Source organism: Muscardinus avellanarius (assembly GCF_963383645.1).
Source record: "Muscardinus avellanarius genome assembly, chromosome: 8".
NCBI classification, from domain to species: domain Eukaryota; kingdom Metazoa; phylum Chordata; class Mammalia; order Rodentia; family Gliridae; genus Muscardinus; species Muscardinus avellanarius.
Window position 1 is genome coordinate 11,726,162 of NC_137794.1, and position 26,889 is coordinate 11,753,050.

The following is a 26,889-nucleotide window of genomic DNA, read 5'->3' on the forward strand; positions in this document are numbered from 1 at the left end:
TTTTACATGGAAGACTGGCTAGTAAATCTATGTAAACTATCATGGAATGTGAGGAGAATATATTTACCTTGAAAAGACACTTTTTTGATCCTGTTAATAAAATCGGAACTGAAAAATGCATATGGAATGGGAAACAAGAGTGCTGAGGGACACTTTCTCCTCTAGGGTCTTCCTGCCTCGCCTCTGCTGGAAGCAGACCCCACACCTGCCTCCTCCCTTTCTTATCCCTGTCTAGAGTTTTGCACTAGAATACTTTTTTTTTTTTTTTTTTATCAAAGACAGCATGGCTCCTCAGATTCTAACCTTTTCTTTTCTTTCTCTTTTTTCTTCTCATCAAATTCTTCTAATGCTTGTGTTTAGTGGTGAGAGAAACCCAGGGCTTGACTCCGGGAGGTGTTTGGCCCGGTGGGGAAGACAGATGGTAAAAGTATAAACAAGACAGAAGCTAAATTACAAATTTCAAAAAGACAGGCAAACAAGGAACTGAGACTGGGCATGGTGGGAAGGGGGTAGTGGAGGTTATTTAGATGCAATCTCTCCTCCTAACCCAGCAGATAAAAATCAGGGAGTGGGGCCAGCCGGCCAGATCAGGGAAGACAGGAGAGGGTCCTTTATCCCTTTTCTCTGGCTCCTCTCTCTTTTCTGAGGAATGGCAAAGAAGAAGTCACTAAGTGAGCAACCATCATCTTTTGGGAAAGCAATGAATACATTATGCATCTAAAAATTGCCGATGTCTGGCAATAAGTTTTCTGGTTTGTATTCTCCTCCAAATAAGAACAGGTAGCATTATAAACTATTGGGTTATTTTGACAATTAATGAGAACTTGGTTGTTAGAAGAAATGTTGTGTTGTAGGAATTGATCTTTGTCATTTATGGAAGAGCTTTGAAAACAGAAAAGAAAAATCCTAAATGTTTTTATATTTTGTCATGTTAAGAAATGAAGATTCTTGCATTTCATGTGACTATGGGGTTTAAGTATTTATAATTAATGACTTGGCCCAACTATATCAGATATGTTCAATATATTTGCTTTGGAATGTGGCAGCCAAGAAAATTAATGAAGCTTAAGTTAGAAGGGCAGAAGCTCTTAGAAAAATATTTTAAAGCTAACTAAGCCCACCGTACGGCCTTCTGATGGTGATTCATCCTGTAAGCAGATTGACGCATATGAGCCGTATCTCCTGGAATTCTGATTGAGAGCAAAGGCTGTATTTCACTGGGAAAGGATCCTCTCACTTTAAAGTACAAGTACATTTGCTCCCCAGTACTTCTTTAAAGGCTGATATGGATCAATCCTCAAAATAATTCAATCCTAAAAGTAACTTACTTTCTAAGTAGTAAATGTATACCCAACTAACTTTAGTTAACTGCAAGCTCATTTCTAACACTTACTAAGTTTATTATAATTGGTTTCAACCATGAATCACTGTATCTAAGGATTATACTCCTTTGGTCATTCATTCTGTAAGCGTTTACTTCATATGTACTTTGCGCCAGACATAATACTAGTGGAGGAGAACATAAAGATTAATTAAGTATTGCCCTGACCTCAAAAAGTCGGAGGAGTCAATACAGGACAACACAGTATAGAGGCTGCGGAAGGAGGCAAGGTGCTTAAAAGGTTACAAAAATGTGTGTAAACTTAGATAAGTTTTGGGGCCTCACTGAAAGGGATGTGTTTTTTTTTAAATAACAGCTGTAGTAAGTTATAATTTACATTCAAGGTAGTTTATCTAATTTTTGTCGGGGGTTTTATTGGAAATTGAACCAAGGGTTACAAAAGTCTATCTGGAGAACTTTGTATTTTTTATTTTGAAACAAGGTCTTGCTAGGTTCCCATATGCTAGGATTGAACCCATAATCCTCCTGTCTTCGGTTCATCTATTTAAATAATATGGGGTGAATTCTTAAATAAAGTGCTCTCTTGGCCAATTTTGGAAGATAAACAGTAGTTGGCTAGTTATTTGGAGCACACAGCGGGCAGCATTAGCGGGGCTTGAGGATCATTTGGAGATGGGTAAGATGAAAGATGATTCTCAAAGTCTTAGTGCATGGATGAGGATAGAAAAACACTGAGTGATAAATGGAATAGAACAAGAAGAATGGGCTTTATTCTGGGGTCGCTTAAGATATTTTCAAATGCAACATATCTAGATAATGATAAAGACATTTGAATAGGTCATCTATGTTTTTAAGAAATTAGAAAAGAATAGATTTTTTAAAAAATAGGACTAATACATTTTAATAAGAAATAGTGTCCAGTGCCTGTAGTCCCAGCATTTGGGAGACTGAGGCAGGAGGATCATTGGACCCCAGGAGTTTGAGACCAGACTAGGCAATGTAGTGAAACCTCATCTCAAAGGAAGAAAAAAAGAAGAGTTGGATTTAGGAAAGCTTTTGTGGATGGTAATTTTAGTAGGCTGAACATTTTATGTTAACTGGAAAAAAGAGTCCTTATCAAATGTAATTAAATGAAACATCTTATGATAGGAAGATTAACTTATCCCAGTGGACTCTAAATAATGTCCAGTGGACTCTAATGCAAGAGAGAGAGAGAGAGAGAGAGAGAGAGAGAGAGAGAGAGAGAGAAAGAAGAAGAAGAAGAAGAAGAAGAAGAAGAAGAAGAAGAAGAAGAAGAAGAAGAAGAAGGAGGAGGAGGAGGAGGAGGAGGAGGAGGAGGAGGAGGAGAGGAGGAGGAGGAGGAAGAGGAAGAGGAAGAGGAGGAGAGGAGAAGGAGGAGAGGGGGAGGTGGAAGAGGGAGAGGAAGAGGAGGAGGAAGAGGAGGAAGAGAGGGGAAAGATGAGGAGGGAGAGGAAGAGAAGAAGGAGAAGGAGAGGGGGAGGAGGAGGGAGGAGGAGAGGAGGAGGAGAGGAAATCAATGCGAGAGAACACGCACAGACCAGAAGGCAATGAGATCACGGTGGCTGGGACTGGAATGGTGCACCCACAAATTAAGGAGTGTTGGCAGCTACCCCAAATTGAAAGAGGCAAGTGATGGATTCTTCCTTAGAACCTCTAGGGCAAGTGCAGCCCTGCTAAGACTGTGGCTTTAGACTTCTAGCCTTCTGAACCAACCGTGAAAGGATAAAATTCTGGTTTTTTAGGCCAACAAGTTTATGGAAATCTGTTAGAGTAGCCCTTGGATAATAGTACTTTGGGTTTTTTCTTTAGCCTGACCCATACTAATCATTTGATGTAATGAACCATGTAAAATGCATATGAGTATAGATTTCTATATATTGTCAACTTGTGTTAATCCATTTATTTATCAAAAACATTGGGTTTAATAAGCCAGGTGTGCTGGTCCTCCCTGTAATCCTAGAACTCAGAGGCTGAGGCACAAGGCTCACTGGGGACAAGCTTGAGCATTTTAGTGAGATGTCTTTCAAAGGAGAGAGAATGGAAGAAGGAAAAAAAGAAGGAAGGAAGAAAGGAAGGAAGGAAGAAAAGGAAAGAAAGAAAGACAGACAGACAGATAGACAGATAGACAGATAGATAGATAGATAGATAGATAGATAGATATGGGCTCATAGCAAGTAAAAAACAACTTGGTTTAAATGACAATTCTGTTGAAAGCAAGACTGTAGAAACACCAGTATTTTCTGTATTATCAATTTTGTTAAAGTAATTTTTTTATTTTAACTTTCTTGTTAATTCATATATATTTTTATTATTTTATTTAATAATTTTAGCTCATATTTCTTCACTCTATTATTGATCATACTGCAAAGTTCAGATAATTTTAGATGTATGATACTCTAAGTACATAAATTAATAAACAATAAACATCATATATGAACATATGATAAAAAGATCTATATGGATAAATATCTGTGGACTTAATAACTTTTCATTTACTTTTTTTATCCCCCTGTGGGCTTGTGATGTCTGTTACATTCAACATTTGTTTACTTGTATTTTATTTGCTCCCCTGAGCATATACTTTTCATAATGCATTATTTAAAAATTACGTGTGGACTTTGAGTGTTTTTCATGGCTTCTTTCTTATTAAAAGATCCAAAGTTGCTCAACTACATTTGAACTTTTATTTCAAGGAATGAAGATCAATGTGTTTTAAAGAACTGGAAATGTGTTTTCCTAACTTCTCAAAAATCAGTCTGAAGTTATTATGAGTAGCCAGGTGGATGGTGGGAACACAGCAATCAGAAGGAAATGATAAATCAAAATTCATCAATGGTTAAAGACAGTTAATAAAGAAAAGTAATTTTCAACTCAATCAGCTTTTGGACAAAATGATCATGTGACCAGTTGGTTTGCTTTGGCCAATTGTTGCCAATCAAACTACCTGCAATATGAAGATGTCCATGGCTACTTTGTCATAGATGCTCCTGTTCTGGTGTTCGTTCCTTGCTCTGTCTAGTTTAATATTTTTCACCAAGTAGTCTGAGCTCTTGCTAGTTTCCTGTTCACCGACCAGCCCCATTTACACAGGAAGCCTGTGGCTCACAGCGAAGACTCCTAGGCAGGGATTTGGTTCCACCATGAGCTGAGATTCTTGGAGCTCCATCAGAATAGAAAAAGGAAGCGCGTTTTCTGGATCTATGAAGGTGAGAACATATTAATTAAGGATGCTTTAGCCTTTTTATTGTGGGAAATTTTTCTGTCTCATTTTCCCCAAAACAAACACATGAGTTTTTCTGTAGTATGTTTGAGGACATTAGCTCATCGGGTCTTTTGTTATTTCCTTTCCTTGTGCCTTTCAAATTCTTGCTAAACCACATATTATGCTTGTTGTTAAGGTGTCATGTTAACTGCTAAGTGACCCAAGTCATTCTTCACCAAAGAGACAACTAGGTCTTTTGTTTAATCTTCTTTTCTGTGGTTTCTTGATTTGACATATCATTTTTATTCATAAAGGCAGAGGAATGCATAAAATTCTGGGGGAAAGTTAGCATTGAGTTGCTACAGTGATTTCTATGGTGGGAAAATTCATTTTTTTAAGCTAGTTATGGAGATAGGGCTTTATTTGCCCGCTTGACTGTCTTTTTTTTTTATTATGATTGCAAAGAAAGATATAAGGAAAGATACCAAGTAGTTCTTTAGTTGTTCTTGAGTTAGAATTGTGTGGAAAGATTTTTAAGTCTTTTGTATAGATTTGTAATACTTTTTTCCAACTCTCTTTCAGACTCTGGGAGGAGGACATCCTTGGTACGTGTTGAATGAATCAGTCTTAACATGAAACTCGTATCTGATCTTAGGAATTTCACACAACACTTCTTAGTGAGAAACAAACCCCTCTCAACAATTTAAGTTACATGATTTGAGAATTCAGTTGGCTTTATTATCATAATAATACACTGGGAGTTTTAGTGATTATGTTTAAAACAAGATTGAGAATAACATAGAATGCATTTTGAAATAGGCTTTACCTAAACTAAATATTGTGCATTTCCAGTTTATCCATAGCAGTGATTATGTTTGAAAGCAATATCTACATGTTTTTGATCTCCCAAAATATGGCACTTGACATTGTAATTACTGGAAGTGTATTGTTTTCTTTAATTTTTCAAAGAAAATGTTTGCCATTGTCTGTATAAACTAATAAAGCCACCCAGGTTTACTTATGGATTTGTTTGTTTATTTTCTATTTTGAATAACAAATGCTATTGACATAGTGACACTGGACCACCATCAAACAACTTTATATAGGAATATTATGGATTTTAAATTTAGAAGCCCTGTGTCTATGGCACTGATAATTTTTTTGTGTTATTCAAAAGAAATATTTGGGGGTTGTTCTGAAAATTGAACTCAGGGGCATTTTACCTCTGGTCTACACCCTGAGCCCTTTTTATTTTGAAACAGGCTCCCACTACATTGATAGGTTCTCACTAAGATGCTGAGACTGGCCTCAAGTCTGCAAGCCTCCTGTTTTTGTCTTTTAAGTACTGTGATTAAAGGTATACACCACCATGCTTGGCTAAAGAAATATTTTCAAATGTTAAATTAAAAGAATCATTGGTAAGCATTAAAATAAATGTATTTGAAAATGTCTTCCTCTATTTACATCTGTGTGTGTGTGCGCGCGCGTGTGTGTGTGTGTGTGTGTGTGTGTGTGTGTGTGTGTTTTACTGGGATTGAATCCAGATGAAATTAGTATATTTTACAATCATTCTACATTCAGTGAATCTGGAAATAGCTACATTTCATTCTACATTCAACAAATCTGGAAATAGCTACATTTTTGTTATATAGTACACATGTTAATAATTAGATAATTTCATTCTACTTGTCCCTTTCTTAATGTTTTGAGAAACAAAACATTGTTGAAGTGATTATACTTACCATATGAATACTGGGCTAATGCTTGATGCTTCTGAGAGTCAGTGCCAGGAAATTGCTTCTGTTTGGTGCCTTTAAAGGAGGCTAAAATCCAGAGAATATCAGAGAAAGAGCACCTGAAATATTTATTTGGTTATTTACATTAATATGCATTTTATTTTGGTAATCAGGTAAACTCCTAACAATTAGGTAACTGATTGCCAAAGGTTCTAGGTACTTAGCTGGCTTATAAATTTTTTTCTATTTTTGAATACTGAAGTGTTCTATTATTTTAATTAATAACACCTTTTAAATCATACTTAACTGTTTATTCTCTTTCAACTTTCACTATCTGTCTGTCTTTCTTTTTGTACTGAGAATTAAACCCAGTGGCATTCTACCTCTGAGCTAAACCCCCAGACCTATTTTATTTTAAAACAGGTTCTGATGTTTCAAGGATCCCCTAAGTTACTGAGGCTGGCCTTGAAACTTTGATCCTCTTTTCTTAGCCTCTTAAGTACTAGGACTACGGGTGTGAGCCACCACTCATGGCTGCTCTATTTTAATTGGGGTTCTTTAAAAGATTGTGTCTTGGAGCCTGGAATGGTGGCGCACACTTGTAATCCCAGTGCTTGGGAGGCTGAGACAGAAAGATTGCACAGGTTTGAAGCCAGCCTTTGCTACTTAGGCTCTCAGCAACTTAGTGAGACCCTGTTTCCAAATTAAAAAAAAAAAAAAAAAAAAAAAAAAAAATATATATATATATATATATATTAGGTCTGGGAGAATAGCCCAGAAGTAGAAAAGGCCCTAGTCTCTACCCCTAGTACCATACACACATACACACACACGATTGTGGCTTTGAAATGCTTTTGACAAAAATATGCACAATTTAATTGTTCTGGAAAACAATCTAGTTATATGTCAACATAACTGATTGAGATGCATTTTAGAAGTCATAGGCTATTCTAAAGATTCACAATTAATCCAATGGAATTTATCAAAAGAGGATACTGAAATACAGAATTTTCATTGGTCAATTTATTTGAACATAGGGATTGGACTTTTTCAATGAAAATCTATAATTTTAGTGAAGTAGAAGTATACATACCACACACACACACACACACACACACACACACACACACACACACACACACATATATATATATATATATATATATATATATATATATATATATATATATATATATATATGAAAGGCTGGGTTGTTACTCAGAAGTAGAATGCCCCTGTTTTCAATCCCTAGTACCAGAAACTGTGTTTTTAAAATATGTGGCTTGAGAAGGCCCTGTCCTGCTGTTGCTGGCTTTGAAGATGGCACCATGAAGCTGTAGCCAAGGGTCATGGTGGCCTCTGGAAACTGGGAACGTCCCCCACTTACAGCCAGCAGGAAAATGGGAGCCCTGGCCCTCAACTACCAGGAACTGAATTACACCAGTGACTGGAAGGGTCAGGAAATCATTGCTTTCCTAGAGACTCCAGAAAGGAGCACAGTTCTGCAGACCCTCCAACTTAGCCCAGTGAGAGACCCATGCAGGATCGGGACCCACACAACTGTAAGACAATCAGTCTTTGTGGTGTTAAGTAAAGCACTAAATGTAGTTTTTTATGGGTCAATACAAAACTAATAGAATTTTCTTTAAATTTTTTCCTTTAGTTGATGCTTATTGGCCAGTTTACCTCATTATTTTTCAATCGGGTGCATGGTGATAATATACTTTGTAAACATAAAGTTTACAGTGGGCTAAGTTATAAAATTAGGTAGTACAGGATTTAAGTGGAATAGTACATATATAATATTTCAAAAACATGAGGTTATGAATAAAAGGATACACAGAAGATAGATTAAAAAAAGTAAATGTAATTTTCCAATATTTAGCCATTTGGTTTTTACTGTACAAATTTATTGTGGTTAAAATTAATTCATTTGTTTCTTCATCAAACTACCTTTACTCTTGATTTTGGCACTTTAAAATATGTTTGTTTGATAATTTCTACCTTATGGGAGATTTTTAAAAATCAGAACATTTTTCAGATTTCTTGGAAGATAGTGTGTAACTGCTCTTTCAGCAACCGAACTAGCTAGAAAGGCCTTTGAAAATCTCAATTTTAGTTTTTTACTTAGTGCAAAATTCACCAGAAATTTCTGTTGTTGTTTTACCGGGACAGTTTATGTACCCAACAAGTATGGCCTATTATGTTCAGGTTCCCAGAAGATCCAAGACCATTTTAGAATGAATGTAATATTATTTGGGAAGGTTTTCTTTCAAAATTAAATCAATATTTAGATTTCCTATGTTTCTACAAAGCTCATCGATGTTTTCCACGTGCGTTTCACTTTACGCACTGGTAGAATGGGGCGGCTTATCTATCCTTCTGGACCTTTGGGCTCCCAGCAGTTAGAAGAGTCTCCCAGGATGTATTATTGCCTGCACTGGCCCAGGCCTTTCCTCTGTGGGTGGTCTTCTGCTTCCTCTGGCGTTTTTAGGTATGTTGCTTTAATTTAGGAAACATTTGTCTTTTTATCTTGTCCTTAGAAGCAATGCTTTTTAACTGTAATTTTGTTTTACTTGTCCTCTTGTGTTTTTTTTTTAAACTATGTAGAAATGTTTTTAGTTGTGCCAGAACTGGAAGTAACTTTACGAATGCAAAAGCTTTTCCTTTTTATGATATCCTTGGCTTCTTTCGGTAATGCCTAACTGGTGATGTTGTTGTTGCATATAAATATAAGTGGCCCCAAAATATTGACCGTTGAGGATGAGTAAAAAAGTACTGAGGGTGTAGCTTGGAAGTAGAATGCTTCTGGGTTGAACCTCTATTACTCCTACCCCCTCAACCCCCCAAAAAAGAGAAAAAGAAAAAGGATGCTGAGATTTTGCAGTTCAAATATCTGGGGTCAGGCCATCAGCAAGGAAGAAATGGTTGGCTGACTCCAACGTCTATACTCTTAACTGCTTCCTCTTTACTCTACTCTTTAGTAATAATAATATTTTTAATAATAATGAGGCTTTCAACATAGGTATTTTTTCTTCACAGGCTCTTTAAGAATGAACACATTATTTCTTGATAAAACAATGTAATATGTTTCTGATATTCTGGTAATAGAAATATTAAATATCTCTACCACTGTACAGAAGGTTAAATATGTTGATTAAAATACCAATAATAAATTATATCTGTTTTAGTGTCTACTTAAAAACAGATATGTCCAGGCATGGTGGCTCATACCTGTAAACCCAGTACTTGGGAGACTGAGACAGGAGGATGACAGGTTTGGGGCCAGCTTCATCAACTTAGACTCTCAGCGACATATGAAACCTTGTATCAAAACTAAATAATAATAATGATAATGATGATGATGATGATGATGATGTTAGGGGTATAGCACAGATGTAAAATGCTTGTGATCCATTCCTAGTAATACACACACACACACACACACACACACACACACACACACACACAGCAAAACAAAAGCTGATTTGATCCAAATGTACCAATATAAGGAAAATAGATCCTATGCATGGGGGAAAGAATAATGTGATATTTTATCTTTTCTAAGTAATTTAACATGGACACATTGCCTTTATTATAAAGTAATCTCTAGGAAACAGGGTAATCTGTTTTAAAGTATGTATTTCTATTCTTAATGACTTATTTTTCATATAGTAATGGTTAAAATGGTTAGAGGGAAGCATCTAGAATTTTTTATTCATGTTAGCATTGTTTTACCTCAACATTATATAGAATTTTCCAGTTGCCTTCTGCTCTTCCTCCAACATAGACTGCAATCACAGAAGTGGAAGAAATTTATTCATTTATTCTTACCAAATAAATTATTTATTTCTATCTTTACTTAAACATTTTCACAGTTGCCTGAAGCCAAAACCACCAAGGCAGAAAATAAGATATAAAATAGTTTGCATGGAAAAACATTTGCTCTATGAAGTAATTATCAGTAAATACTTTTAGATCAAAAAACTGGTAACTTTCAAATGACTTTGAGTAAATTTCTGCTAATGTAAATTTGGTAAAGTTTTGTCAATTTCAATGCATATATTGGGAGCCCAGGAAAATATTATCTAGGAGAATTTTAACCAGAATAACTCCATATGATTGCAATTTTTTGGTTAACCTCCCAAGAGTCTTTTATTCTCTCTTTGTGATACTAGTTTTGCCAAGGATTGCTTATTTAAATCAGTTTTACATTTGATTTTAGTATTGTCTTGTATTTATAGACTTTTACTCTCTTTGTAAAATAAGCAACATTTCTTATCATCATTAGATGTGAAAATATCATGATTTATTTTAATATCTATGAAATGCATGTTAATTTTGGCCAGTTTGAAAGCACAGAAAATAGGTAATTGTCTCTAATATGGAATATCCTCGAAGTACTCTCCATATCTGATATATTGAAATGATGTGTGATATACTAATATAGATCAAGCTCAGTATTAAAATAACTCAGATAAAAGGATGTCAAAGTCAGCCCAGGGAGTGAACTGAGGAGAAATGGGCTCTCAAGGACTCTCTGGGGTAGAAGTCAGGGTGTTCTTTGTGGCTGCCTGGGCACAACCTCTGCTCTTAGGGATGTGGACTTGCTGGTACTGGGATTGGATTCAGAATTGCAGAATGGGTATCTGTAACTGATTCCTGCAAATATCATAGATTGTGTAGGGGGACAGAGATGTGCATGGTGATGGAAACCCCAAGTAAAGGACTGTCAATGCACATGGTCCATTTTCTCAGGTCTCACAGTAGCGTGGACAATTGCATGTCCACACCAGGGTTTCTGGGAGCCAAGGGCATCACACTGACACAGTTGTACCTGCTTTCCAGCACAGAAAAACATATAAACCCCTCGCTCCTGATAATTTTGTATAGACAAATTTTAAATTTAGAACATAATCTAAAGCTACAGACGTTTTGCATGTGCGGGTGTGTTTTGTGTGTGTATTGTGTGTTTGAGTGGGAGGAGGGGTTTCACACCATATCTGGCTTTATTTTGAACGGTATTCATGTTAATTACTTTTGTGGGAAATAGGCATTGTCTGTCTTAGAAGGAGATCATTTATTTCTATTTTTTATACCCATAACTTCATGATTTATTTTGCTGTACGTTTTTGAATTCCTGTTGAGCATTCTGTGTTGATGTTTTCTAATGTTTAAATGTTCAATTTCTAATGAACTAGTTAGTATTTTCTCTAGTTAGTATCTTCATAAAGGATTAGATTGTGGGCACCCATTTGTAATCATAACTCTTAAGTATTTTTATTCTCTGCTAAGGGTGGAGCCAAATGAAAAATGAATTGAGCTGAATAAAATCAAACTGAATTCCAAGTTTAAATTCTAAAACTAGAACTGTGTGCTTGTCTTTCGCATTATAATTGTAGCTAAGCATTGGTCGTTGTTATAAACTCAAGTTGTGAAAAAGCAAAAAAAAAAAAAAAAATCAGACTATCCAATCCTTGATCTCATTGATAGTGGAGACTCTACCTCCTACCCGGATTTATTGGCATGTATTGCTAGTCTTTGAAATCTTTGATGATGTAGAAGTCTTTCGAGGACATACTGATAGGGCCAAACTTCCTTGTGTTTCAAATACCCTATTCTACCAGAGAATATATATGCATGCATGTATTTGTGTATGTTTGTATATATGTGTATATATATAAAATCTGGCAATATATGCAACAGTATATGTAAAAATCAATAATACATGACATATATTATGTCATATATATGGTATAATATATGTATAAATGAATATTGTTATTTCTCAAAAGAAGAAATACAAATGAATAACAGATTAAAAATTTTCAACATCCTTAGCAATCAGGAAAATGCAAATCAAAACATATTTTATCTAAATCTAGTTGGAATGGTAATCATCAAGAAAACAAATAATAAAAAATACTGACAATGATGTAGGGGAAACGGAATGCTCTTATATTGTTGGTGGGATTGTAAACTAGTACAACCAGTTGGTGATCAGTATGAAGTTTCCTCAAAATACTAGGAATGGAACCACCATATGGCCCAGGTATACCACTCCTTGGTATCTTGCCCAAAGAATTAAAGTCAATAATTAAAGCCAGAATACTTCAGAGATATGTGCATACCCACATTCCTTGCACCACAAATCACAAAGTCCTACAACCCACCTAGGGGTCCGTCAACAGGTTAATGGAAACATGGGGACATATACACACAATGGAGTTTTACTCAGCCATAAAGAAGAATGGAATTGTGTCATTTGCAGAAAAAAATGGATGGAACTGGAACATATCATGCTAAATGAGATAAGCCATTCACCCCCGCCCCTTATATGTGGAAGCTAGAGGAGAAAAAGAAAAGAAAAAGAAACTCAAAATGAAGGAAGAGACCAGTAGAGTTGTGGAAAGGGACTGGGGGAGGGAGGAGCAGAGGGAAAAGGGAAGTACAAGGAAAGAAACAGACCAAAGAATGCTATGTATATGTATGAATGAATCACGGAATCTCACTCTCACGTATAACTACAATGCACCAATAAAAATACAGTAAAGCAAGTGTTAATTATTTCAACTACAGTATGTAATAATGAGTGTCATTAATTATTTCTCCTGGCATATCATCAGAAAATGAGCTAAGAAAAATGAATTAGAAATGAAAATTGATTAGTACTATCACTATTTTTTGGATGATAAATGTCCACTTCAGATAAATAAATGGCTAACCATAGACCTGCTTTCCTATGAATTCATGTGCTAAATTTACTCTCATTTTAATGGAGGTTGCACTGTTTCTGAATCTTGCTAGAACTTGTATTTTCAGATTGAGCTATAACAAATTCTTTGATGTTCTGTTTTTCTGTCTACAAATTAATCTGGAGATTTTTCATGATTTCACCCACAGGGCATCATCAGGAGAGACTGCCACATTTTACACACATAGTTAGGTTCCTGAGTATTTTGAGGTTCAGGAGAAAATCATTTGCTGTCATTAATTTTACTTATGGCTGTGAGAGTATTAGAGCCTTTAGGAGTGCTGTACTGAATCTGAACAGTTTTCTTCCATTATCCATTATAAGTAATATAAAATGTGTGCGTGAAATTTTCCTCTTATCACTTATTTCTTTCTGAAAGAACAGAGATTTAATTTACTCACAGATTTCTCTTTTTAAAAGTCTTTATTTGAGTTTTTAAGTTATTAGCAAATGTTCATATAATGCTGAAATTCACAATTTTTCTCTTATCCAAAATTGAAGAGAGAGGAGAGCGAGTGGGGTAGAAACTGGGTAAGGGCTAAAGTGATGTGTGCATACATGCCATTAACATGCCTTTAACATGCTTTTACATGCCTTGTACCCCATTAAGATGCTCGACTACAGTGCACCTATAAAAATTAAAAATAAAAATAAATTAAAAACAAATTGCATTATCGTAAATGGTCATATTATATTGTAATATGCACCACAAAAATTTTAAATTATGCATGATTCACAAGATTATCCACATATACATATTTTACAGATATATTTTTACAAGTTACATAAAATTCTAATTATTACTGATTCTTCTTCAATAATACAATTCTACTATTTTTACATGAAAGTCTACTATTTCTTTTTAGGGAATACCAGGATTTCCTGGAAACCAAGGGCTAATGGGCCAGAAGGTGAGTATTATTAAAAATGGACTATAAGCATATTTTCACTTCTAGAAGTTTTAGTTTTTCAAGCTATATCTTTGTTTTTGATATTCTCTTGTTATATTTTCATGATTTTATTTTTTTAATTTTTAAAGGTCTCATAGACATTTTTAAATTCTAACAGTTTAAATATTTGCACAGTCAGTCAATATCCCAAAAGTTGAAACCTAAATTCAACTATTTTGTATTTCAAATTTTGTTTACTAATTACATTCTCTATCACAGCACTTAAATTCTATAATAAATTTTAAAAATTTTCATTTGATTTTTTTTTTGTTTGTTTCTCTGGTGATGGTGTTTTCTGGCCATGAAAGGCGCTGATTTTGTGGTAATGGAGATTGGTTGTTAGCGGGGCTCTTAAGCCCTGCTTTTCTTGGTCGCCATCTTCTCGGGATTTTTTTTTATCATCTTTCTTAACCCACAGTCCAAGTACTAGGTTTTCCTTTGATAGAGTGAAGGATGTCATTCCAGATTTTACAATAAAACTTTCTGACAAAATACTGCAGACTATAGGCCCAGGTCTTTCAGGGGTTCAGTCCCTAATTTTTCTGGTCCACTCTCATTATTTAAAAAGGGAAGGCAGACAGGTAAGGATTATTGGTATTGAATTTGCATTCTATAGTACTTTGGAAAGAAAATTTCTGAGAATGAACTGATAATGTACAAGTTTTACATTAGTCTATATTTTGTTTTAGGGAGAAGTTGGGCTTCCAGGACCAGTAGGAAAAAAAGGAGCTCCAGGAATGCCAGTATGTTGAAGTAATGATTAGGAGGTTGTTTGAAATGTTGTTACTAAGTACCAGTTTGTATTTTGGAGTTCACAAAACTGTGTAAGATACAGCGATGAGATTTCTAAAGTACACAAATCCATTTCATTTTTATTTAAATTATTTATTTTCATTTTTTAGAGAACTCAAAATTCTTTCAAGAGTCCCCAAAAGTTGACCATTCAAATAAGGACAGGGCCACTTACTCTAGATAAATTAGAAAAATATGTGCTAGGTATTCATTAAAAAGAATGATAAATACTATAAAACATAAATCTCATAGAATGTTTCTCATTTTTAAAATAATTTCTAAACTTACTAAACTAACAAAGGAGAATATATTCACAAGAGGCAATATACAAAAATTCTAAGCCAGTAAGCAAATTATTTTAGAAGCTTCAAGAATATCAGTTTGATATTAGAAATTATAAAAATCTAATGTCTGTGCATGATTCCAAGGAAATTCCAAGTTTATTACTAGAATTTATATTATTATCTGGATGAAACAGCCTCTATTAGCTTTTTCTTTAAATAGATCATGTCATTTTCATATTTTAAAAATTATAACCTTTATTTAAATGTGAAAAAATAGATAAATTAGAGCTGGGTGTTGTGGTGCATGCTTGTAATCCCAGTACTTGGGAGGCTGAGACAGGAGGATCTAGGTTCATGGACAACCTTAACTACTTAATGAGGGCCTTTGCAACTTAGTGAGAGCCTGTTTCAAAATAAAGAATAAAAAAATCAGGCAGGGGGTGTAGCTTGGAGACAGAATGCTCCTGGGTTCAATTCCCAGTATCACACACACACACACACACACACACACACACACACACACACACGTCAAAATTAAACATTTTACTTAGTGCTTCATGAAAGATCTGACAAATTTCCATGTAGGAGTAAATAAGGAAAATGTCCATTTCATATGATCCAAGTTTTGAGAAGTTGTAGAAGAAGGTTACTTCCTTCAAAATAGAATATTCTTCTGCTTTCACCATGACTACCAAGTTACTTACTAATTATAGTAATAAATTATCAGTATCTAAGCCTCCAGAAAAGGATGGCATTGACTAGTTTCCACTGAACCTCAAGAGCATCTATATTTAACATCTAATATTTTATCTGATTGCTAGGAACTAGTAGAACTTGATATAAAATAGGTACTAATTGCCAAAGTTTGTACACTAACTACTCTTAAGTACACATAATATACTTGGCAGTGGCCAGGCGTGGTGACACACGCTATAATCCCAGCATTCGGGAGGCTGAGACCAGAGGATCGCTGTTCGCAGACGGCCTCAGCTACTTAGTGAGGCCCTCTGCAGCTCAGTGAGACCCTGTTTCAAAATAAAGAATTAAAAAAAAGATTGGGCAGGGGGTGTAGCTTGGAGGTCAAACCCTCTGGGTTCCATCTCCAGACCCGCAAAAACAAAAACAAAACAAAAACAAAGAAAACTTGGCAATAGAAATGTAATATATGAAAATTTCAATTAGTACCAGAAAAGAGTCTCAATGTGGCCATAATGAAGACGTCATATCACTACTGCTGTGTTTTGCTGTCAACTTAGGATCTCACTGTAAATACAAATGCAAAATACACTAGTTCACAGCAATTGAGATCATATGGTTAGTTAAATATGGTCATTTTATGCCCTTGGGAGAGATTATTACAGTCAGAGCACTTATGATGTTCTACCTTTCAGAAGATTGTTCAAGATGATAGAAAATGCAAGAAATGTTGATTAAGAAAATTACTTCTAAAGAAAATTACTTCTTAGTCATCATAACAAAATGAATAAAAAGTATAGAAATGATAAACCTTATTTTTTAAAAGTTCTCTGCTCTTTACAGGTCCTTGAGCGTGCGAGTTGTAAGGGATCTGCCAGCCTTCATTCTGTCCTGAACTTTGATGTAGTTGTTGTTCTCGTTGTTATCTTTTGTTTGGATGTGAGCAGAGAGGGGATTTCCCTAATTTTGTATTATAATTTAGTGGAACAATTATTGTAGTAATTTGTAACTTGGAAATGGATTTAATCTTCTTCCCTGAATTACTCTTGAAATTCCTGCCTTCAACTGCAGGGTCTGATGGGAGGCAGTGGCTCTCCAGGTCAGCCTGGCACACCGGGATCCAAGGTAAGTGGAATGAGGCTGGCAGGCTGGGAGCTCGCCAGTCACGCTGACCATTAATAGCTTGAAAAGCAATTTGAACTACATTGTTTTTACTGTGAATGCACTTTCATTCTATAAAGAATTGTAAAAATGAAATCTTAGACAAAAGCTTGGCATATGAAACATGCTAAATAAAGCAGGTCAGGGTTACTCTGAAAAGGTCCAGGATCCCTCGGACCAATTGACACCCCCTCCCTTCTTGTGTACTAGGGGCTGAACCCAGGGATGTACTACTTCAGAGCTACATCCCAGCCCTATTTTATTTTTTATTTTGAAACAGAATCCTGCTAAGTTACTGCATGCGTCTAGCCTTGAACTTGAGATTCTCTTGTCTCAGCCTTCCAAGTACTGGGATTTTTGATGTCTTGGGGAGTACTGAGAAATACTTAGAGTGCTGTGGCAAAAGTATCAAATCAGAGTCTGAATAGTTATGATAGAGAATAAATAGCTCTTACTCAATTTTCCTGTCCTTTTTTATTTTTTATTTTATTTTTTGCAGTACTAGGGATTGAACCTAGGGGCATTCTACCTTTGAATGACACCCCCCTAGCCCTATTTTTTATTTTTTATTTTGAAACAGGGTCTCACTAAGTTACAGAGGGCCTATGTAACTGAGGCTGGCTTTGAACCTGTAATTCTCCTGTCTCAGTCCCCCAAGTACTGAGAAATATGTGCCGCCATGTCCGGCCTGATATTTTTATTCAGTGGAGTCCAGATGGAGTTTTGTTTGTAAAATGCCTTGTAATAAACTTTATAATATTTTAAAGATAACATGTTATTTTTTAGATATTTTAAAAATATAAGACAAGTTTGACAAATATACTTAAGATATCAGGCTAGGGTAAAATGGAAATTACTTGAAACCCGTGGTTTGAGCCCATTGTGTAGGTGTATAGAGTCAAATGCTGAGATTTTCTCCCCCTTGGATTGAGCTTGCAGGCCAGTTTACCAACCTCTGGATGAGCTCATACCTGCCAGTTTTCTCAGTTAATTCTTATTGAGTCTGTCTTTAATGTTATCCTCAGAATTTCTAGAGTAGAACCAAAAAAAAGTAGAACGATGGATAATAAACCAAGTACATTCTGGGTAAACTCAGGAAACTATTCCCAACTATTTAGCGAGTAGATCCTAGGGTAGCTTTCCAAAAGAAAGAATTGTTGTTTTGGAAGCATTCCGCCTTTGGCCAGACATTGTTTCAGGGGAATAGACGCTGGTATACCAGATGACTAGATGACCTCATCTATTCTACTTTAAATTTCTAAAATGTTTAGAGAAAAAATGTGGTATAAAATATCATGAGAGCCCAGTGATTATGGAAAAGTAACTAACTACTCTTTTATTGGTGGTGAACCCTTGTGGATTTTTGGAGTATCATAAATTTTAGCAGGTTTAGGTGTACAGAGCTAGTATAAAACACTTGAATGACCAGACTTGTCAGTAGACATTCTTACTTTCTCATGGTTTCTTTTTTTTTAATTTATTTTTTTATTGGTGCAATGTATTCATACATCATAATGGTATAAAGAAAATACTTTTGTAGACATACATGCACACATCACCCAGTTAGCCCCTACCCATTCCCACCCCGTTCCCTCCCCATCCCTCCTTCCCATGCTTGGCTTAGTGGTTGATATCTAATTTTATAGCAATTTATCCAATATTAACGATGATAATCTCACAAAACAGTTTCATTTGTCTGATACCAAGCTTTTGATGACTAAACGATAACAGTTCAATATTTCTTTTTGCTTTCTTTCTTACCAGAGAATATTTTTTTCTTTTCTTTTTTTTTAGGTGAAGCTATCATATATTTATTTATTTATTTTTCAGAAAAAATCTATCCTAATATGGAATATGGACTCTAGATACCCAAAACAATCTCGAAAAAGAACAAAGCTAGAAGATGTATATTTTCTGATTTCAAACCATATAAAGCTACAATAATTGAAACAGTGTAGTACTGTTCTAAAGGCAGATATATAACCCATTGGAGTTAAATAAAAGCTTAGAGATAAATTCTTCCATATATTGTCAAGTTATTTTTGACAAGGTTTCCACGAACATTTGGTGGAGGAAATAATAATCTTTTAACTAAATATTGTTGAAAAATAATAATTACTTATGACCCAGATTTTCTTCTAAAAGTTTATAGTCTTAAGATTTATATTTAGGTCTTTTATCTATTTTGCGTTAATATTTGTATATGTGTTAGGTCATGGTTTCTTTCTAAATAGATATAGAGTAGTTATGGACCCCATAGGCTACATAATAACTGGGCCATTGTGGTGTCTCCCATGGTCCTCTGGATACTCTAATTCTTAAGAATGCAGCCTAAGATTTCATCGGCTTTTTTCATTAGCCACTTCACACTATTGTCTCACAGTGAGTTGGAGGTCTGTTAAATCTGCTGGATTTTCCATGAAACACATTAGAATAAGGCAGTTGTTATAGAACCCATCATTTAAGTAGATTCTGCTGATTTGTCTGGGTAGGGGAGCAAGAGCACATGTTTCTATTGTCATAGTTGGTTTGTTTTTACGTGAATTCTTACAAGTTATTTGCTCTCATCTTGTAATTTTTTGCAGTTTTTTTTTTAAATAGAGCAAGATGTTAAAATTACACCTATCACATTTTTTCCAGTGCAGTTTCTTTTCACACATTCTACTAGTTCAGGTGTTGAAAACTTTTTATTCAAGGGGCCAGAGAGTAAATGTTTTTGGTTTTGAGGGCCATATTGACTTTATTGAAACCATTTAATTTTTCTGTTGTGGCCTGCAGTTGTCCATGGACAATATATAAAGGAACACACATGCAGCATGGCTGTGTTCTATTATGACTTTATTTCAAAAATATGTATGGGCCTGGGTTTTGTCCATAAGTCATATTAACTGAGCTCTGTATTAGCGTTTCCCAGAGATGTTAAGAAACTCTGTGCCTTCATTGTTGTGGTTCACAGTTCTAGACAGGTGTGAGAAAGAAAATTGTGTTAAGTAGAATATGCATGATGGTCACATGCTGGTAGATCATAAAAACACTTCCAATTCAGATCACAATATCTCTTTTAAATATAATTGTTAATCACTTTTAAGCCTACTTTCTCATGCTACATATTTAGATTTTTTTAAATATTAACTGACATTAGGATGTATTCACATGATTAAATCACATAACATTCAGTAAGTCTCATGATGTTTATGGGTATTAACAAATCACTTGTATTAGAAATGCTAGGGAAACATTGTTTTCTAGTTCAACGATGTTGTATCTTAAATGCTTGAATTAAATCCAGGTATTGCGTTCATGTTTTTTTTTTTTCTTTTTCTTTTTCTTTTCTTTTTCTTTTCTTTTTTTTTTTAACCATGAGTACCCTAGAAGTCATTTGAAAAGCTGAAAAAATGAAGTTTTGTTTATTTATTAGTGAGCCCAAGTTGGTGCTGAGTGATCATTATTCTCCCCTGCTAGATGCCACACTCATGGTTTAATTAGGGGTTTTTGCAAGACATTGGCCTGTGATTTCAGGTATCGAAGCATTTAAAAACTAAAACTAAATTTTACAATCTCAACTTACTATTCTCTCAATCCTTTCCTCCCTCTTTAAAATATCCTGTTCCTTTCCTATATTCCACTCTTCACTCTGTCAACTTGGTCTTGTTCTCCAAGTTTCCATCCCAATCCTCAGAAAGAACAGAAACTAAACATTTTCTGACTTACAAAAGGCCTTTTTTGAAGTGACTTCTTCAAAAAGCCTCTATATATTTTATGCTAAGTTTCTTTTATTCGGTTACATACTGAAGGGGAGTCATACTAAAAAATGAGACAAGGATGATAATCCTCAGCCCAGAGGATGCTGTTAACATATGTGGCTCCCATCTCCATGGTGTGCAGATCCAGCTAGTTACTGTTGGTCCCTGAAGGCTTGCATCTCTTCCCTTATACGTGGAGTTACCAGCTTTAACACTTGCTTCTAGAGAACTTGGCAAAAGTGCACACTTACTACCTTGCTTAAAAGTTTCTCTTAGTACATAGGATTAATATAGCCTCTCTAGTAAACAATGGGAAAGGTTGGTAATGTAAAACTTCTTTTATATATAGCCCCTTATGTCAGTATCAATATATTGTGACTATTTTTTTTAAATTTAAATGGTTTTGATGCATTGACAGGGGAGCAAAGGTGAGCCTGGCGTTCAAGGGAATCCTGGAGCATCTGGGCTCAAGGTAAATATGACTTGGTGCATTTTGGAAATATTTAAAAAGAAATTGCAATATACATCCCCTTCATTGCTTCATAAAACTACCGCTTTGCATTCTTTAAGAAGAGACACATGAAATTAGGAATTATCTATAACACAAAGTTAAGTAAGGTACATGGAAGGGAGTGGTCCATGTAGGCTTTTATTTTTGCTTTTTAGGCACTCTATTATTAGGTATTAAAAACCATGCAATAGACATTGAGTTCATTTTTCTATAAGCGGTAGAAGTTGTGTATAAAGTTGAATAGACTCTGTAGAGAGTGTACTCCTCTTAAGTAGCTAAAAAGGATGGAGAGTGATCCTTCAAGTGTATTTGCCCTTTTCCTTCAAACTAAATGGTTTATGAGAGCGAAAATAATTAAATTTAAGATGTTATATATAGAGAGATAAAATCAGTGAGGTTTTTAATAAGCAATTTTTCAGTGGTCATTATGGTATTTCTGTGATCTTTATGGAATTTCTGTGTTTCATAGGGAGAAGCAGGGCCAAGGGGTCTCCCAGGAGAACCTGGATATATGGGCTTACCTGGAATTCAAGGAAAAAAGGTATGCATTGTTCAGGAAATATAAGTCATTTTTAAATAACCATTGGCATACAAGTTTCCAAAATGTTAGGACTTTGGGAAAGCCTTGTGGTTATATTTGTGATAATACTCCACCTTATAGATACGTGGCATAGGGATAACGTGTCCAGTCCTAGGGTACTGTCTCCCAGAAGAAGACCTGGGCGAGTCATGCAGATCAGAACATGTCAACATGTAATTAATGTCCTATAAATTCAGGTTTATCTTCAGTCAATCCAAATGAGCTAAGAATTTGCTTTTATTCATTTTTAGGTGCTCTTACAAAATATAAATAGTACTCTTATCAAAACTGGGATAGAATTCTTTTTTGTGTGTGTATGTGGTACTAGGGATTAATACCAGAGACATTATATCTATGAGCTACACCACAAATCCTTAAAATATATTTTTTTAAATTGTGAAGCCAGGTGTGGTGGTGCCTGCTTGTAATCCAAGTACTTGGGAGGTTGAGATGGGAGGATCACAGGTTTACAGCCAGCCTCAGCTACTTAGGTCTCCACAACTTAGTGAGATCCTGTTTCAAAATATAGAATAAAAATAGGGCTGAGGGTATAGCTCAGAGGTAGAATGTCTCTGGGCTCAACCCCCAGTACTGCAAAAAAAAAAAAAAAAAATTGAAACAGGGCCTCACTAAGCTGCTGCAGCTGTCCTCAAATTCGCAATCTCCCCAAGGACTGAGATTACAGGTATATGTCACCACCCCTGGCTTCTGAATTCTTAAAAGATAAAAATTATATCCAGCAGGTTTGACCATGAAATTCCCAATATTACATAGAAGTTCATTTATAATTTTTCTTATGGCACTGGAGATTGAACCCAGAGGCATTCTACCCCTGAGATAAACTCCCAGCCAGATTTTATTTCTTATTTGGAAACTGGGTCTCACTAAGTTGTGAAGGGTCTTGCTAAGCTGTTGAGGCTGGCTTCCAACCTGCTATCCTCCTGTCTCAGCCTCCCAAGTATTGGAATTACAAACGTGTGCCACCAAGCCTGGTCCATTTATCATTATTTTAAAGGGTTTAAAATAAAAATCATTTATACTCATTTAAAATGTGTTGGTGAAGCCAGGTGGGGTGGCGCACGCTTGTAATCCCAGCATTTGGGAGGCTGAGACTGGAGGATAGAGGTTCTCGGACAGCCTTAGCTACTTAATGAGGCCCTCCTCAACTTAGTGATACCCTGTTTCAAAATAAAGAATCAAAAATAGGGCAGGGGATATATCTCGGAAGTCGAATGACCCTGGGTTCTATCCCCAGAACTGTTAAAAAAATAAATAAAAAATAAAATAAGATGTGTTGGTGTGGTAATACAACATAAGTCAACTTTCTCTCTCTCTTCTTTTGTTCTCTTTCTTATATTGGCCATGTAAAGCAACCCTGAACTGAATCTGTATAAATACTATTATTTTCACAGGGCATGGGAGGCCGAGAAAGAAGGATCGCAGGTTCAAGACTGGCAGCTAGCAGTAGTTTAGAAAGACCCTATTTAAAATTTATAAATTAGGGATTGGGGTGTAGTTCAGAGTAAGAGTGCTCCTAAGTTCAATCCCTACTACTAAAAGACAGACAAGGAAAGCAAAGGAAGGGTAGGGGAAATTTTATTTTGGAGGTATTTATCAATAACTGATGTTCAAGTGTCCACGGGGTCCATGCCATTGCAAAGTAAATAGGCTGGCTATTATTACGAACACAAACTCTTAAGTCTCCATTTAAATCTCATGATGTTTCAGTTTTCTCCTAGTTTGATTTTCTGTCTCTCAGTTATTACTTAGACTATAGATTATTGAGAGTATGATTTTTGACCTTTGTTTTGTGATGCTGGGGACTTAACCCAAGAGCATACTACCACTAAACTATACCCCCAGCCCTTTATAACCTCTTTTCTTCTAACAAGGTCTTGCTAAGCTCCCGAGGCTGGCTTCAAACCTGCGATCTATCTGTGTTAACCTCCCAAATACTAGGATTACAAGTGTGCTGGTTCTTGACCTTCTTGCTGTGATAAGCAGGACACAGCACTTGCAGAGACACCGTCAACCTTTATAGCAGCAATTTAATGTCAGTCCTCATGAATGTTAATTCAATGTACTGTGATTATGTGTTTGAGCTTCAGAGGATTTCCTTACTAAAAAACTTGTTTTGCAGAAGAAAATGCACATTTACTGTAAACTTGAACACATATTAAATGTGGCGAGGTAGGAAGGAAATTTGAAAACAGTGTCCAAGTCCAGCTTTGAGCAAATGCTTACCTTTCATGCTCTGCAGTTTATGTCTATAAACATGAGGATATTTTACTGACTGGTCTCTTATTTCCCTTCCAGCTGAGAAATGCTATGAAACTTATTATTATGGGATATGAATTTTCCTGCAAAAGCTCATTTTAAGCATTTGTTTTTTAAAATATCATTTAAACAACTTTGTGTTTCATTTTGTCATTGTTTCCTATAAACTGTGACTGCCATTAGCTTAATGGAAGATTTTCAGTTTGAGTTTATAAAACACTGGTTTATTTTTTTTTTTCAAATAAACCCTCTTTTGTTATTTTGTTTAACCTCAGACTATGAACATTACAAAAAGTGTTCTTCCTGGTCAAAGAAATTGTGGGAAATTTGCTGTCAAATGTAGGAGCATGGGAGAGTGTTCTTTGAGAACATTATTTTGACATAGCATGGTTTTACTGTCTTCCCAACTATTGTGGTAGGAGCCAGCTTCCGTACATGGAGACATTATGGGAATTTGCATGAGATATTGTCTTTTTCTCTGCTAAAGAAAGATGTGCCTAGTTTTAAAAAGATATAGGATATGTTAGATTATAATTCACATTAACTGCTTTTTTGTAGGGGGATAAAGGAAATGAAGGTGAAAGAGGCATTCAGGTATGTTTGGGTTTTGGCTAACAATAAAATCAGGGCTTTGTCATTCTCTTTTACCATCAATATCTAATTGTTAAATCCTATCTCTTTCCTTTTGCTTCTGAGTTCTTCACACAACATTGAATCTAGCTTCAAGGACTTTTTTTTTACACTTTGCTACTGTAAAAATCTTAAAAACCCAATGAGTCAACAAATGATGACATAAATCTTATTACATTTATCTGGCACCTATAAAAATTGATGAGCCGGGCGTGGTGGCACACGCTTGTAATCCCCGCGCTTGGGAGGCAGAGACAGGAGGATCGCGCAGGTTCGAAGCCAGCCGCGCGCGCTGATTTAGGAGACCCTGTTTCCAAAATGAAAATGTAAAAAATAGGTCTGGGAGTGTAGCCCGGAGGTAGAAGGGCTTCCAGGAACCCCAGTACTACCAAAAAAAAAAAAAAAAATTGATGAGAAGCCATAGGAATCAACTCTAAAGCACATTCATCTAATCTCTGGAGGGAGAATTTATACCAGAAGATTATATTATCCTGAAGAAACCTAAGGCAGTTTAGAAAAGCATTTGTCTGGAGTGTCTTAGGAACAAAGCAAAGAGTAGAACTTGTCTGGAAGAAAAGAGAGTTTCACCTCGATTCAATTAAGTGACTGTAGTGTGGGGTTTTGTCATTAATTGAATGACCCATGAAACCATTAGTTGAATCAATGACACACTTATTTGAAATAAATTTTTGTTGGTTGGTTTTATTTGTAACCAGTACTCCAAATAAGTTACAAGCTTAGCATCCAGGTAGTATTTTAATGACATTTTTAGACTACAAAGCTTAAGGTAGGCTTGGTGGTGCCCACCTGTAATCCTGGCTCCTGGGAGACCGAGACAGGAAGATTGGAGGTTCACTTACTACCCGCATGCAGTAATTTAGAGGAATCTTAAATTTCAAACTTAAAAAAATTAAAACACTGGGTGTAGCTCAGTGGTACACCAGAGACCCATGAAATAAAAAATTATACAAAGGATTACATAGCTCAGTTACAATGGCTGAACTCTGGTATGCAGAATAAGCTTACAGTAAAAAGAAAAACACTTTGAACCATTTCACAAACATAAAATCAGGAAGACATCAGAAAAAAACCCTCAAATTAAAGTCATAATAGGGACAGTCTGCCAAGTTCAAAAGTCTACTCATGAATTTATTCTTCATAATATGTGTGACATCTTTTAGAGTAACATGACAAAATTCAGTTAGTTTTCAGAGAGTTTTCTACTGCAAATCTTGGAGTTTTGTTTTAATACAGTAACACACACACACACACACACACACACACAATTTCTTGTCACTCTGCCATTATTATCCATGTCTTCTCAGCTGTTCTAGCCAAATATCTCTGCTTGCCTTGGCCCATGCCTGACCTCCTTGGCCCACCCACGTACTTTGCTCTAAAATCTGAATGGTCACCTCTTATTCCCTCTCAAGGCTGTCCCCAAGGGGTGTCGTCATCCCTGCCCTCTGTGTCAGATACCCCTTCTAAGTTCCAACAGTGTCTAGCCCAGATATCTAATTATACATTGTATACTTATCAGACACTATTTCTTGCTATCATCGCTTATTTTTCCCATCACACAGTAACCAATTTGAAGGCAATGATGATACCATTGTTTCTGCATCCCTAAGTGCTAGCAAATAAATATTGGGAATTTCTGCTTAATAAATACTGGGGATATTGGACTGTGATCCATTCATTGATTGTATTATCCAGGCATCTAAAAAGTCTAATGATCTTGGCCAATAGAAGGTAGAAGTAGGGCTTCTGAGCCTGGCAGAATGTTTTATATGTGGCAGAAATCCCAAAATAATCATTAAGTAGCTTTTTAATAATTTGTGTAGCTCTTTCATTTTTTTCTCCTCTTTTTTTCCTCATGTAAAAGTCTTCAGCTGGTGCACCAATGGTGCACACTTATAATCCTTGTATTTGAGAGGCTGAGACAGGAGGATCTCAGGTTCACAGCCAGTCTCAGCAACTTATTGAGGCTCTTGGCAACTTAGTGAGACCCTGTTTCAAAAAAAAAAAAAAAAAAACTAAAGAGAGCACTAGGGATTGAACCCAGGGGCATTCTACCCCCAATCTGCATCCAGTCCCTTTTTAAGATGAAATTACATGTTTGAAACAGGGTCTCACTAAGTTGCTTAGGCTGGCCTGGAACCTGCGATTCTCATCTCAGCCACCTAAGTACTGGGATTACAGGTGTGTGC

The 26,889-nt window shown here is 35.7% G+C and overlaps 1 protein-coding gene across 2 annotated transcripts in view; it reads left to right on the top strand.

Moving 5' to 3' along the window:
• COL21A1 (collagen type XXI alpha 1 chain) overlaps positions 1 to 26,889 on the top strand; it is a gene marked incomplete at both ends in the record, with an annotated part of 106,342 nt that overhangs the window by 71,481 nt on the left and 7,972 nt on the right. For both annotated transcript variants that reach the window (XM_080699801.1, XM_080699802.1), the window contains 6 exons: positions 13,922 to 13,966; positions 14,695 to 14,748; positions 16,849 to 16,902; positions 21,100 to 21,153; positions 21,662 to 21,733; positions 24,608 to 24,643. In XM_080699801.1, the coding sequence (XP_080555927.1) occupies positions 13,922 to 13,966; positions 14,695 to 14,748; positions 16,849 to 16,902; positions 21,100 to 21,153; positions 21,662 to 21,733; positions 24,608 to 24,643 (315 nt within the window). The remainder of the gene's footprint in view (positions 1 to 13,921; positions 13,967 to 14,694; positions 14,749 to 16,848; positions 16,903 to 21,099; positions 21,154 to 21,661; positions 21,734 to 24,607; positions 24,644 to 26,889) is intronic.